General features: G+C 47.7%; 1 protein-coding gene across 1 annotated transcript in view; it reads left to right on the forward strand.

Moving 5' to 3' along the window:
- The window catches only part of LOC135537416 (tripeptidyl-peptidase 2-like), a 119,627-nt gene that overhangs the window by 62,893 nt on the left and 41,734 nt on the right, over positions 1-15,000 (forward strand). Inside the window, exon 5 of the mRNA XM_064963584.1 lies at positions 4,584-4,660. Coding sequence (XP_064819656.1) covers positions 4,584-4,660 — 77 coding nt within the window. The remainder of the gene's footprint in view (positions 1-4,583; positions 4,661-15,000) is intronic.

Consider the following 15,000-nt stretch of genomic DNA (forward strand, 5'->3'; position numbering starts at 1 on the left):
ATACAGTTCATACCACATTTCCCCCCATACAGTACCACATTGCCCCCCACATACAGTTCATACCACATTGACCCCCCATACAGTACCACATTGACCCCCCATACAGTTCATACCACATTGATCCCCCCATACAGTTCATACCACATTTCCCCCCATACAGTACCACATTGCCCCCCCCATACAGTTTATTCCACATTGACTCCCAATCACCATACAGTTCATACTACATTGACCCCCCATCACCATATAGTTTATTCCACATTGACCCATCACCATATAGTTTATTCCACATTGACCCCCCCATCACCATACAGTTTATTCCACATTGACCCCCATCACCATACAGTTTATTCCACATTGACCCCCCATCACCATACAGTTTATTCCACATTGACCCTCCATCACCATACAGTTTATTCCACATTGACCACCATCACCATAGAGTTCATACTACATTGACCCCCATCCCCATACATTTTATTCCACATTGACCCCCCCATCACCATACAGTTTATTCCACATTGACCCTCCCCATCACCATACAGTTTATTCCACATTGACCCCCATCACCATACAGTTTATTCCACATTGACCCCCCATCACCATGCAGTTTATTCCACATTGACCCATCACCATACAGTTTATTCCACATTGACCCTCCATCACCATACTGTTTATTCCACATTGACCCCCATCACCATGCAGTTTATTCCACATTGACCCATCACCATACATTTTATTCCACATTGACCCATCACCATACATTCTATTCCACATTGACCCCATCACCATACTGTTTATTCCACATTGACCCCCATCACCATACAGTTTATTCCACATTGACCCCCATCACCATACTGTTTATTCCACATTGACCCCCATCACCATACTGTTTATTCCACATTGACCCCCATCACCATACTGTTTATTCCACATTGACCCCCCATCACCATACAGTTTATTCCACATTGACCCCCCATCACCATACAGTTTATTCCACATTGACCCTCCATCACCATACAGTTTATTCCACATTGACCACCATCACCATAGAGTTCATACTACATTGACCCCCATCCCCATACATTTTATTCCACATTGACCCCCCCATCACCATACAGTTTATTCCACATTGACCCTCCCCATCACCATACAGTTTATTCCACATTGACCCCCATCACCATACAGTTTATTCCACATTGACCCCCCATCACCATGCAGTTTATTCCACATTGACCCATCACCATACAGTTTATTCCACATTGACCCTCCATCACCATACTGTTTATTCCACATTGACCCCCATCACCATGCAGTTTATTCCACATTGACCCATCACCATACATTTTATTCCACATTGACCCATCACCATACATTCTATTCCACATTGACCCCATCACCATACTGTTTATTCCACATTGACCCCCATCACCATACAGTTTATTCCACATTGACCCCCATCACCATACTGTTTATTCCACATTGACCCCCATCACCATACTGTTTATTCCACATTGACCCCCATCACCATACTGTTTATTCCACATTGACCCCCATCACCATACAGTTTATTCCACATTGACCCTCCATCACCATACAGTTTATTCCACATTGACCCCCATCACCATAGACTTCATACTACATTGACCCTCCATCACCATACAGTTTATTCCACATTGACCCCCATCACCATACATTTTATTCCACATTGACCCCCCCATGTAGTTCATACTACATTGAACCCCATCACCATACAGTTCATACTACATTGACCCTCCACCACCATACTGTTTATTCCACATTGACCCTCCATCACCATAGAGTTCATACTACATTGACCCCCATCTCCATACAGTTTATTCCACATTGACTCCCCATCACCATACTGTTTATTCCACATTGACCCTCCCCATCACCATACAGTTTATTCCACATTGACCCCCATCACCATACAGTTTATTCCACATTGACCCCCATCACCATACAGTTTATTCCACATTGACCCCCATCACCATACAGTTTATTCCACATTGACCCTCCATCACCATATAGTTTATTCCACATTGACCCCCCCATCACCATACAGTTTATTTGACATTGACCCTCCATCACCATATAGTTTATTCCACATTGACCCCCCCCATCTCCATACAGTTTATTCCACATTGACTCACCAACACCATACTGTTTATTCCACATTGACCCTCCATCACCATATAGTTTATTCCACATTGACCCCCATCACCATACAGTTTATTCCACATTGACCCTCCATCACCATATAGTTTATTCCACATTGACCCCCCATCACCATACTGTTTATTCCACATTGACCCATCACCATACAGTTTATTCCACATTGACCCCCATCACCATACAGTTTATTCCACATTGACCCCCATCACCATACAGTTTATTCCACATTGACCCCAATCACCATACAGTTTATTCCATTTTGACCCCCATCACCATACAGTTTATTCCACATTGACCCTCCATCACCATATAGTTTATTCCACATTGACCCCCATCACCATACAGTTTATTCCACATTGACCCCCCATCACCATGCAGTTTATTCCACATTGACCCATCACCATACAGTTTATTCCACATTGACCCTCCATCACCATACTGTTTATTCCACATTGACCCCCATCACCATGCAGTTTATTCCACATTGACCCATCACCATACATTTTATTCCACATTGACCCATCACCATACATTCTATTCCACATTGACCCCATCACCATACTGTTTATTCCACATTGACCCCCATCACCATACAGTTTATTCCACATTGACCCCCATCACCATACTGTTTATTCCACATTGACCCCCATCACCATACAGTTTATTCCACATTGACCCTCCATCACCATACAGTTTATTCCACATTGACCCCCATCACCATAGACTTCATACTACATTGACCCTCCATCACCATACAGTTTATTCCACATTGACCCCCATCACCATACTGTTTATTCCACATTGACCCCCATCACCATGCAGTTTATTCCACATTGACCCATCACCATACATTTTATTCCACATTGACCCATCACCATACATTCTATTCCACATTGACCCCATCACCATACTGTTTATTCCACATTGACCCCCATCACCATACTGTTTATTCCACATTGACCCTCCCCATCACCATACAGTTTATTCCACATTGACCCCCATCACCATACAGTTTATTCCACATTGACCCCCATCACCATACAGTTTATTCCACATTGACCCCCATCACCATACAGTTTATTCCACATTGACCCTCCATCACCATATAGTTTATTCCACATTGACCCCCCATCACCATACAGTTTATTCCACATTGACCCCCCCATCACCATACAGTTTATTTGACATTGACCCTCCATCACCATATAGTTTATTCCACATTGACCCCCCCCATCTCCATACAGTTTATTCCACATTGACTCACCAACACCATACTGTTTATTCCACATTGACCCTCCATCACCATATAGTTTATTCCACATTGACCCCCATCACCATACAGTTTATTCCACATTGACCCTCCATCACCATATAGTTTATTCCACATTGACCCCCCATCACCATACTGTTTATTCCACATTGACCCATCACCATACAGTTTATTCCACATTGACCCCCATCACCATACAGTTTATTCCACATTGACCCCCATCACCATACAGTTTATTCCACATTGACCCCAATCACCATACAGTTTATTCCACATTGACCCCCATCACCATACAGTTTATTCCACATTGACCCTCCATCACCATATAGTTTATTCCACATTGACCCCCCCATCACCATACAGTTTATTCGACATTGACCCTCCATCACCATATAGTTTATTCCACATTGACCCCCCATCACCATACTGTTTATTCCACATTGACCCTCCATCACCATATAGTTTATTCCACATTGACCCCCCATCACCATACTGTTTATTCCACATTGACCCTCCATCACCATATAGTTTATTCCACATTGACCCCCATCACCATACTGTTTATTCCACATTGACCCCCATACAGTTTATTCCACATTGACCCCCCATCACCATACAGTTTATTCCACATTGACCCCCATACAGTTTATTCCACATTGACCCCCATACAGTTTATTCCACATTGACCCCCCATCACCATACAGTTTATTCCACATTGACCCCCATACAGTTTATTCCACATTGACCCTCCATCACCATATAGTTTATTCCACATTGACCCTCCATCACCATACAGTTTATTCCACATTGACCCTCCATCACCATACAGTTTATTCCACATTGACCCCCCATCACCATACAGTTTATTCCACATTGACCCCCATCACCATACAGTTTATTCCACATTGACCCCCATCACCATACAGTTTATTCCACATTGACCCCCCCCGCCCCCAGTTCATACAGGCATTTCTGCAGGTGTGTGTGTAACAAGCATTTCTTTACACTCACAGTAACATCTGCTAACCAAGTGTATGTGACCAATAGGATTTGATAACCATGTGTATGTGACCAATAGGATTTGATTTGATAACCATGGTAACACTGCGTTCCTCAGGGAAAGGTCCACATAGAGCTGCGTCTCAGTGAGGTCATCACAGACAGCGGAGTCGTCTGTCATAAACTGGCCACACGGTGAGTACAGCACACCTCAGTGATCCCTGTCCCATCATCAAACCCTTCCCCGTTGAGAGGCGTCAGGCTACAACACACCTCAGTGATCCCTGTCCCTGTCCCATCATCAAACCCTTCCCCGTTGAGACACGTCAGGCTACAACACACCTCAGTGATCCCTTTTCCATCATCAAACCCTTCCCCGTTGAGACACGTCAGGCTACAACACACCTCAGTGATCCCTGTTCCATCATCAAACCCTTCCCCGTTGAGAGGCGTCAGGCTACAACACACCTCAGTGATCCCTGTCCCATCATCAAACCCTTCCCCGTTGAGACCCGTCAGGCTACAACACACCTCAGTGATCCCTGTCCCATCATCAAACCCTTCCCCGTTGAGACACGTCAGGCTACAACACACCTCAGTGATCCCTGTCCCATCATCAAACCCTTCCCCGTTGAGACCCGTCAGGCTACAACACACCTCAGTGATCCCTGTTCCCTCATCAAACCCTTCCCCGTTGAGACGTGTCAGGCTACAACACACCTCAGTGATCCCTGTTCCATCATCAAACCCTTCCCCATTGAGACGCGTCAGGCTACAACACACCTCAGTGATCCCTGTTCCATCATCAAACCCTTCCCCATTGAGACCCGTCAGGCTACAACACACCTCAGTGATCCCTGTCCCATCATCAAACCCTTCCCCATTGAGACACGTCAGGCTACAACACACCTCAGTGATCCCTGTTCCATCATCAAACCCTTCCCCGTTGAGACACGTCAGGCTACAACACACCTCAGTGATCCCTGTCCCATCATCAAACCCTTCCCCGTTGAGACACGTCAGGCTATAACACACCTCAGTGATTCCTGTTCCATCATCAAACCCTTCCCCGTTGAGACACGTCAGGCTACAACACACCTCAGTGATCCCTGTTCCTGTTCCATCATCAAACCCTTCCCCATTGAGACCCGTCAGGCTACAACACACCTCAGTGATCCCTGTCCCATCATCAAACCCTTCCCCGTTGAGACCCGTCAGGCTACAACACACCTCAGTGATCCCTGTCCCATCATCAAACCCTTCCCCGTTGAGACCCGTCAGGCTACAACACACCTCAGTGATCCCTGTTCCATCATCAAACCCTTCCCCGTTGAGACACGTCAGGCTACAACACACCTCAGTGATCCCTGTCCATCATCAAACCCTTCCCCGTTGAGACGCGTCAGGCTACAACACACCTCAGTGATCCCTGTCCCATCATCAAACCCTTCCCCGTTGAGACCCGTCAGGCTACAACACACCTCAGTGATCCCTGTCCCATCATCAAACCCTTCCCCGTTGAGACCCGTCAGGCTACAACACACCTCAGTGATCCCTGTCCATCATCAAACCCTTCCCCGTTGAGACCCGTCAGGCTACAACACACCTCAGTGATCCCTGTCCATCATCAAACCCTTCCCCGTTGAGACACGTCAGGCTACAACACACCTCAGTGATCCCTGTTCCATCATCAAACCCTTCCCCGTTGAGACACGTCAGGCTACAACACACCTCAGTGATCCCTGTCCATCATCAAACCATTTACATTACATTACATTTAAGTCATTTAGCAGACGCTCTTATCCAGAGCGACTTACAAATTGGTGAATTCACTTTCTGACATCCAGTGGAACAGCCACTTTACAATAGTGCATCTAAATCATTAAGGGGGGGGGTGGTGAGAAGGATTACTTATCTTATCCTAGGTATTCCTTGAAGAGGTGGGGTTTCAGGTGTCTCCGGAAGGTGGTGATTGACTCCGCTGTCCTGGCGTCGTGAGGGAGTTTGTTCCACCATTGGGGGGCCAGAGCAGCGAACAGTTTTGACTGGGCTGAGCGGGAACTGTACTTCCTCAATGGTAGGGAGGCGAGCAGGCCAGAGGTGGATGAACGCAGTGCCCTTGCTTGGGTGTAGGGCCTGATCAGAGCCTGGAGGTACTGCGGTGCCGTTCCCCTCACAGCTCCGTAGGCAAGCACCATGGTCTTGTAGCGGATGCGAGCTTCAACTGGAAGCCAGTGGAGAGAGCGGAGGAGCGGGGTGACGTGAGAGAACTTGGGAAGGTTGAACACCAGACGGGCTGCGGCGTTCTGGATGAGTTGTAGGGGTTTAATGGCACAGGCAGGGAGCCCAGCCAACAGCGAGTTGCAGTAATCCAGACGGGAGATGACAAGTGCCTGGATTAGGACCTGCGCCGCTTCCTGTGTGAGGCAGGGTCGTACTCTGCGGATGTTGTAGAGCATGAACCTACAGGAACGGGCCACCGCCATGATGTTGGTTGAGAACGACAGGGTGTTGTCCAGGATCACGCCAAGGTTCTTAGCGCTCTGGGAGGAGGACACAATGGAGTTGTCAACCGTGATGGCGAGATCATGGAACGGGCAGTCCTTCCCCGGGAGGAAGAGCAGTTCCGTCTTGCCGAGGTTCAGCTTGAGGTGGTGATCCGTCATCCACACTGATATGTCTGCCAGACATGCAGAGATGCGATTCGCCACCTGGTCATCAGAAGGGGGAAAGGAGAAGATTAATTGTGTGTCGTCTGCATAGCAATGATAGGAGAGACCATGTGAGGTTATGACAGAGCCAAGTGACTTGGTGTATAGCGAGAATAGGAGAGGGCCTAGAACAGAGCCCTGGGGGACACCAGTGGTGAGAGCGCGTGGCGAGGAGACAGATTCTCGCCACGCCACCTGGTAGGAGCGACCTGTCAGGTAGGACGCAATCCAAGCGTGGGCCGCGCCGGAGATGCCCAACTCGGAGAGGGTGGAGAGGAGGATCTGATGGTTCACAGTATCGAAGGCAGCCGATAGGTCTAGAAGGATGAGAGCAGAGGAGAGAGAGTTAGCTTTAGCAGTGCGGAGCGCCTCCGTGATACAGAGAAGAGCAGTCTCAGTTGAATGACTAGTCTTGAAACCTGACTGATTTGGATCAAGAAGGTCATTCTGAGAGAGATAGCGGGAGAGCTGGCCAAGGACGGCACGTTCAAGAGTTTTGGAGAGAAAAGAAAGAAGGGATACTGGTCTGTAGTTGTTGACATCGGAGGGATCGAGTGTAGGTTTTTTCAGAAGGGGTGCAACTCTCGCTCTCTTGAAGACGGAAGGGACGTAGCCAGCGGTCAGGGATGAGTTGATGAGCGAGGTGAGGTAAGGGAGAAGGTCCCCGGAAATGGTCTGGAGAAGAGAGGAGGGGATAGGGTCAAGCGGGCAGGTTGTTGGGCGGCCGGCCGTCACAAGAAGCGAGATTTCATCTGAGAGAGAGGGGAGAAAGAGGTCAGAGCACAGGGTAGGGCAGTGTGAGCAGAACCAGCGGTGTCGTTTGACTTAGCAAACGAGGATCGGATGTCGTCGACCTTCTTTTCAAAATGGTTGACGAAGTCATCTGCAGAGAGGGAGGAGGGGGGGGGGGGGAGGAGGATTCAGGAGGGAGGAGAAGGTGGCAAAGAGCTTCCTAGGGTTAGAGGCAGATGCTTGGAATTTAGAGTGGTAGAAAGTGGCTTTAGCAGCAGAGACAGAGGAGGAAAATGTAGAGAGGAGGGAGTGAAAGGATGCCAGGTCCGCAGGGAGGCGAGTTTTCCTCCATTTCCGCTCGGCTGCCCGGAGCTCTGTTCTGTGAGCTCGCAATGAGTCATCGAGCCACGGAGCGGGAGGGGAGGACCGAGCCGGCCTGGAGGATAGGGGACATAGAGAGTCAAAGGATGCAGAAAGGGAAGAGAGGAGGGTTGAGGAGGCAGACTCAGGAGAAAGGTTGGAGAAGGTATGAGCAGAGGGAAGAGATGATAGGATGGAAGAGGAGAGAGTAGCGGGGGAGAGAGAGCGAAGGTTGGGACGGCGCGATACCATCCGAGTAGGGGCAGTGTGGGAAGTGTTGGATGAGAGCGAGAGGGAAAAGGATACAAGGTAGTGGTCGGAGACTTGGAGGGGAGTTGCAATGAGGTTAGTGGAAGAACAGCATCTAGTAAAGATGAGGTCGAGCGTATTGCCTGCCTTGTGAGTAGGGGGGAAGGTGAGAGGGTGAGGTCAAAAGAGGAGAGGAGTGGAAAGAAGGAGGCAGAGAGGAATGAGTCAAAGGTAGACGTGGGGAGGTTAAAGTCGCCCAGGACTGTGAGAGGTGAGCCGTCCTCAGGAAAGGAGCTTATCAAGGCATCAAGCTCATTGATGAACTCTCCGAGGGAACCTGGAGGGCGATAAATGATAAGGATGTTAAGCTTGAAAGGGCTGGTAACTGTGACGGCATGGAATTCAAAGGAGGCGATAGATAGATGGGTAAGGGGAGAGAGAGAGAATGACCACTTGGGAGAGATGAGGATCCCGGTGCCACCACCCCGCTGACCAGAAGCTCTCGGGGTGTGCGAGAACACGTGGGCGGACGAAGAGAGAGCAGTAGGAGTAGCAGTGTTATCTGTGGTGATCCATGTTTCCGTCAGTGCCAGGAAGTCGAGGGACTGGAGGGAGGCATAGGCTGAGATGAACTCTGCCTTGTTGGCCGCAGATCGGCAGTTCCAGAGGCTACCGGAGACCAGGAACTCCCCGTGGGTCGTGCGCGCTGGGACCACCAGATTAGGGTGGCCGCGGCCACGCGGTGTGGAGCGTTTGTATGGTCTGTGCAGAGAGGAGAGAACAGGGATAGATAGACACATAGTTGACAGGGTACTGAAGAGGCTACGCTAATGCAAAGGAGATTGGAATGACAAGTGGACTACACGTCTCGAATGTTCAGAAAGTTAAGCTTACGTAGCAAGAATCTTATAGACTAAAATGATTGAAATGATACAGTACTGCTGGAGTAGGCTAGCTGGTAGTGGCTGCGATGTAGCTAACCTAGAAAATCGCTCTAGGCTAAACAATTGACTTAGATACAAAGACGGCTATGTAGCTAGCTAGCTACGATCAAACAAAACAAACCGTTGTACTGTAATAGTTACTACAGTGCTGCTATTCGGGGGCTAGCTGGCTAGCTACGTTAAGAGAACGACAATAGCTGGCCAGCTAACCTAGAAAATCGCTCTAGGCTACACAATTGTCTTAGATACCAAGACGGCTATGCAGCTAGCTAGCTACGATCAAACAAAACAAACCGTTGTACTGTAATAGTTACTACAGTGCTGCTATTCGGGGGCTAGCTGGCTAGCTACGTTGAAAGACCGACAATAGCTGGCCAGCTAACCTAGAAAATCGCTCTAGACTACACAATTGTCTTAGATACAAAGACGGCTATGTAGCTGGCTAGCTACGATCAAACAAATCAAACCGTTGTACTGTAATGAAGTGAAATGAAAAATGTGATACTACCTGTGGAGCGACGCGGAATGTTGACCGGGTAGTTGGAGTTCAATTCGGTAGAGGTTGGCTAGCTGTTGGCTAGCTAGCTAGCAGCATTTCCTACGTTAAGGACGACAAATAGCTGGCTAGCTAACCTCGGTAAATTAAGATAATCACTCTAAGTCTACACACTCTAAACTGCACAATTATCTTGGATACGAAGACAGCGAAGACAACTATGTAGCTAGCTGACACTACGCTAATCGAGTCGTTCAGTTGAGTGTAATAGTTTCTACAGTGCTAGTGGACAGTGGATGTTAGCTAGCTGCTTAGCTAGCTGCTGGGCAGATACGTTAGGACGACGAAATACGATAATATGCAATTGTCGTTGATACAAAGACGGCTATGTAGCTAGCTAAGAAGAAATTGCTAAGATAAGACAAATCAAACCGTTGTACTATAACGAAATGTAATGAAATGTAATGAAAAGTTATACTACCTGCGGACCGAAGTGTAGATAAGACAAATCAAACCGTTGTACTATAACGAAATGTAATGAAATGTAATGAAAAGTTATACTACCTGCGGACCGAAGTGTAGATGCGACCGCTCGCTCCAACCGGAACCGGAAACCCTTCCCCGTTGAGACGCGTCAGGCTACAACACACCTCAGTGATCCCTGTCCCATCATCAAACCCTTCCCCGTTGAGACCCGTCAGGCTACAACACACCTCAGTGATCCCTGTCCATCATCAAACCCTTCCCCGTTGAGACGCGTCAGGCTACAACACACCTCAGTGATCCCTGTCCCATCATCAAACCCTTCACCGTTGAGACCCGTCAGGCTACAACACACCTCAGTGATCCCTGTCCATCATCAAACCCTTCCCCATTGAGACCCGTCAGGCTACAACACACCTCAGTGATCCCTGTTCATCATCAAACCCTTCCCCATTGAGAGGCGTCAGGCTACAACACACCTCAGTGATCCCTGTCCATCATCAAACCCTTCCCTGTTGAGATGCGTCAGGCTACAACACACCTCAGTGATCCCTGTTCCTGTTCCATCATCAAACCCTTCCCCGTTGAGACACGTCAGGCTACAACACACCTCAGTGATCCCTGTTCCTGTTCCATCATCAAACCCTTCCCCATTGAGACCCGTCAGGCTACAACACACCTCAGTGATCCCTGTCCATCATCAAACCCTTCCCCATTGAGACACGTCAGGCTACAACACACCTCAGTGATCCCTGTTCCATCATCAAACCCTTCCCCGTTGAGACCCGTCAGGCTACAACACACCTCAGTGATCCCTGTTCCATCATCAAACCCTTCCCCGTTGAGACACGTCAGGCTACAACACACCTCAGTGATCCCTGTCCCATCATCAAACCCTTCCCCGTTGAGACACGTCAGGCTACAACACACCTCAGTGATCCCTGTTCCATCATCAAACCCTTCCCCGTTGAGACACGTCAGGCTATAACACACCTCAGTGATCCCTGTCCTATCATCAAACCCTTCCCCATTGAGACCCGTCAGGCTACAACACACCTCAGTGATCCCTGTCCATCATCAAACCCTTCCCCGTTGAGACACGTCAGGCTACAACACACCTCAGTGATGCCTGTCCATCATCAAACCCTTCCCTGTTGAGACGCGTCAGGCTACAACACACCTCAGTGATCCCTGTTCCATCATCAAACCCTTCCCCGTTGAGACACGTCAGGCTACAACACACCTCAGTGATCCCTGTCCCTGTTCCATCATCAAACCCTTCCCCATTGAGACCCGTCAGGCTACAACACACCTCAGTGATCCCTGTTCCATCATCAAACCCTTCCCCGTTGAGACACGTCAGGCTACAACACACCTCAGTGATCCCTGTCCCTGTTCCATCATCAAACCCTTCCCCATTGAGACACGTCAGGCTACAACACACCTCAGTGATCCCTGTTCCATCATCAAACCCTTCCCCATTGAGACGCGTCAGGCTACAACACACCTCAGTGATCCCTGTCCATCATCAAACCCTTCCCCGTTGAGACACGTCAGGCTACAACACACCTCAGTGATCCCTGTCCATCATCAAACCCTTCCCCGTTGAGACCCGTCAGGCTACAACACACCTCAGTGATCCCTGTCCCATCATCAAACCCTTCCCCATTGAGACCCGTCAGGCTACAACACACCTCAGTGATCCCTGTTCCATCATCAAACCCTTCCCCGTTGAGACACGTCAGGCTACAACACACCTCAGTGATCCCTGTCCATCATCAAACCCTTCCCCGTTGAGACCCGTCAGGCTACAACACACCTCAGTGATCCCTGTTCCATCATCAAACCCTTCCCCATTGAGACGCGTCAGGCTACAACACACCTCAGTGATCCCTGTCCCATCATCAAACCCTTCCCCGTTGAGACCCGTCAGGCTACAACACACCTCAGTGATCCCTGTTCCATCATCAAACCCTTCCCCATTGAGACACGTCAGGCTACAACACACCTCAGTGATCCCTGTCCCATCATCAAACCCTTCCCCGTTGAGACACGTCAGGCTACAACACACCTCAGTGATCCCTGTCCATCATCAAACCCTTCCCCGTTGAGACCCGTCAGGCTACAACACACCTCAGTGATCCCTGTCCCATCATCAAACCCTTCCCCGTTGAGACACGTCAGGCTACAACACACCTCAGTGATCCCTGTCCCATTCTGTTATTCTCTGTTCTATTGGAATGAGTCATATTCTCTGTTCTATTGGAATGAGTCCTATTCTCTGTTGGAATGAGTCCTATTCTCTGTTCTATTGGAATGAGTCCTATTCTCTGTTGGAATGAGTCCTATTCTCTGTTCTATTGGAATGAGTCCTATTCTCTGTTCTATTGGAATGAGTCCTATTCTCTTTTCTATTGGAATGAGTCCTATTCTCTGTTCTATTGGAATGAGTCCTATTCTCTGTTGGAATGAGTCCTATTCTCTGTTCTATTGGAATGAGTCCTATTCTCTGTTGGAATGAGTCCTATTCTCTGTTCTATTGGAATGAGTCCTATTCTCTGTTCTATTGGAATGAGTCCTATTCTCTGTGCTATTGGAATGAGTCCTATTCTCTATTGGAATGAGTCCTATTCTCTGTTCTATTGGAATGAGTCCTATTCTCTGTTGGAATGAGTCCTATTCTCTGTTCTATTGGAATGAGTCCTATTCTCTGTTGGAATGAGTCCTATTCTCTGTTCTATTGGAATGAGTCCTATTCTCTGTTCTATTGGAATGAGTCCTATTCTCTGTTGGAATGAGTCCTATTCTCTGTTCTGTTGGAATGAGTCATATTCTCTGTTCTATTGGAATGAGTCCTATTCTCTGTTGGAATGAGTCCTATTCTCTGTTCTATTGGAATGAGTCCTATTCTCTGTGCTATTGGAATGAGTCCTATTCTCTATTGGAATGAGTCCTATTCTCTGTTCTATTGGAATGAGTCCTATTCTCTGTTGGAATGAGTCCTATTCTCTGTTCTATTGGAATGAGTCCTATTCTCTGTTGGAATGAGTCCTATTCTCTGTTCTATTGGAATGAGTCCTATTCTCTGTTCTATTGGAATGAGTCCTATTCTCTGTTGGAATGAGTCCTATTCTCTGTTCTGTTGGAATGAGTCATATTCTCTGTTCTATTGGAATGAGTCCTATTCTCTGTTGGAATGAGTCCTATTCTCTGTTCTATTGGAATGAGTCCTATTCTCTGTTGGAATGAGTCATATTCTCTGTTCTATTGGAATGAGTCCTATTCTCTGTTGGAATGAGTCCTATTCTCTGTTGGAATGAGTCATGTTCTCTGTTGGAATGAGTCCTATTCTCTGTTGGATGGGAACGAGTCCTATTCTCTGTTGGTTGGAAATGAGTCTTATTCTCTATTGGATGGGAACGAGTCCTATTCTCTATTGGATTGGAACGAGTCCTATTCTCTATTGGATGGGAACGAGTCCTATTCTCTGTTGGATGGGAACGAGTCCTATTCTCTATTGGATGGGAACGAGTCCTATTCTCTATTGGATGGGAACGAGTCCTATTCTCTATTGGATGGGAACGAGTCCTATTCTCTATTGGATGGGAACGAGTCCTATTCTCTGTTGGATGGGACGAGTCCTATTCTCTGTTGGATCGAGTCTATTCTCTGTTGGATGGGACGAGTCCTATTCTCTGTTGGATGGCGGGAGTCCTATTCTCTATTGGATGGGAACGAGTCCTATTCTCTGTTGGATGGGAACGAGTCCTATTCTCTATTGGATGGGAACGAGTCCTATTCTCTATTGGATGGGAACGAGTCCTATTCTCTATTGGATGGGAACGAGTCCTATTCTCTGTTGGATGGGAACGAGTCCTATTCTCTATTGGATGGGAACGAGTCCTATTCTCTATTGGATGGGAACGAGTCCTATTCTCTATTGGATGGGAACGAGTCCTATTCTCTATTGGATGGGAACGAGTCCTATTCTCTATTGGATGGGAACGAGTCCTATTCTCTATTGGATGGGAACGAGTCCTATTCTCTATTGGATGGGAACGAGTCCTATTCTCTATTGGATGGGAACGAGTCCTATTCTCTATTGGATTCCTCTGTTGGATGGGAACGAGTCCTATTCTCTATTGGATGGGAACGAGTCCTATTCTCTGTTGGATGGGAATGAGTCCTATTCTCTATTGGATGGGAACGAGTCCTATTCTCTATTGGATGGGAACGAGTCCTATTCTCTCTTCTATTGGAACGAGTCCTATTCTCTATTGGATGGGAACGAGTCCTATTCTCTATTGGATGGGAACGAGTCCTATTCTCTATTGGATGGGAACGAGTCCTATTCTCTATTGGATGGGAACGAGTCCTATTCTCGTCCATTTGATTCAGTTTTATTCAATTCCGTCTAATTTTATTGTAACGACTTTTTGAAAGGGCGCTTGGCTCAACCCACAAACTAATTTACTAAAGGAAGTGTAATCACAAACAGACTAGAGTCTGAAGTCCCAAACATCAACTAACTTATGGGCGTCTCCCTGTGTCCAATGCTGT

The sequence above is a fragment of the Oncorhynchus masou genome, unplaced genomic scaffold (genome assembly GCF_036934945.1).
Source record: "Oncorhynchus masou masou isolate Uvic2021 unplaced genomic scaffold, UVic_Omas_1.1 unplaced_scaffold_769, whole genome shotgun sequence".
In the NCBI taxonomy this organism is placed as follows: domain Eukaryota; kingdom Metazoa; phylum Chordata; class Actinopteri; order Salmoniformes; family Salmonidae; genus Oncorhynchus; species Oncorhynchus masou.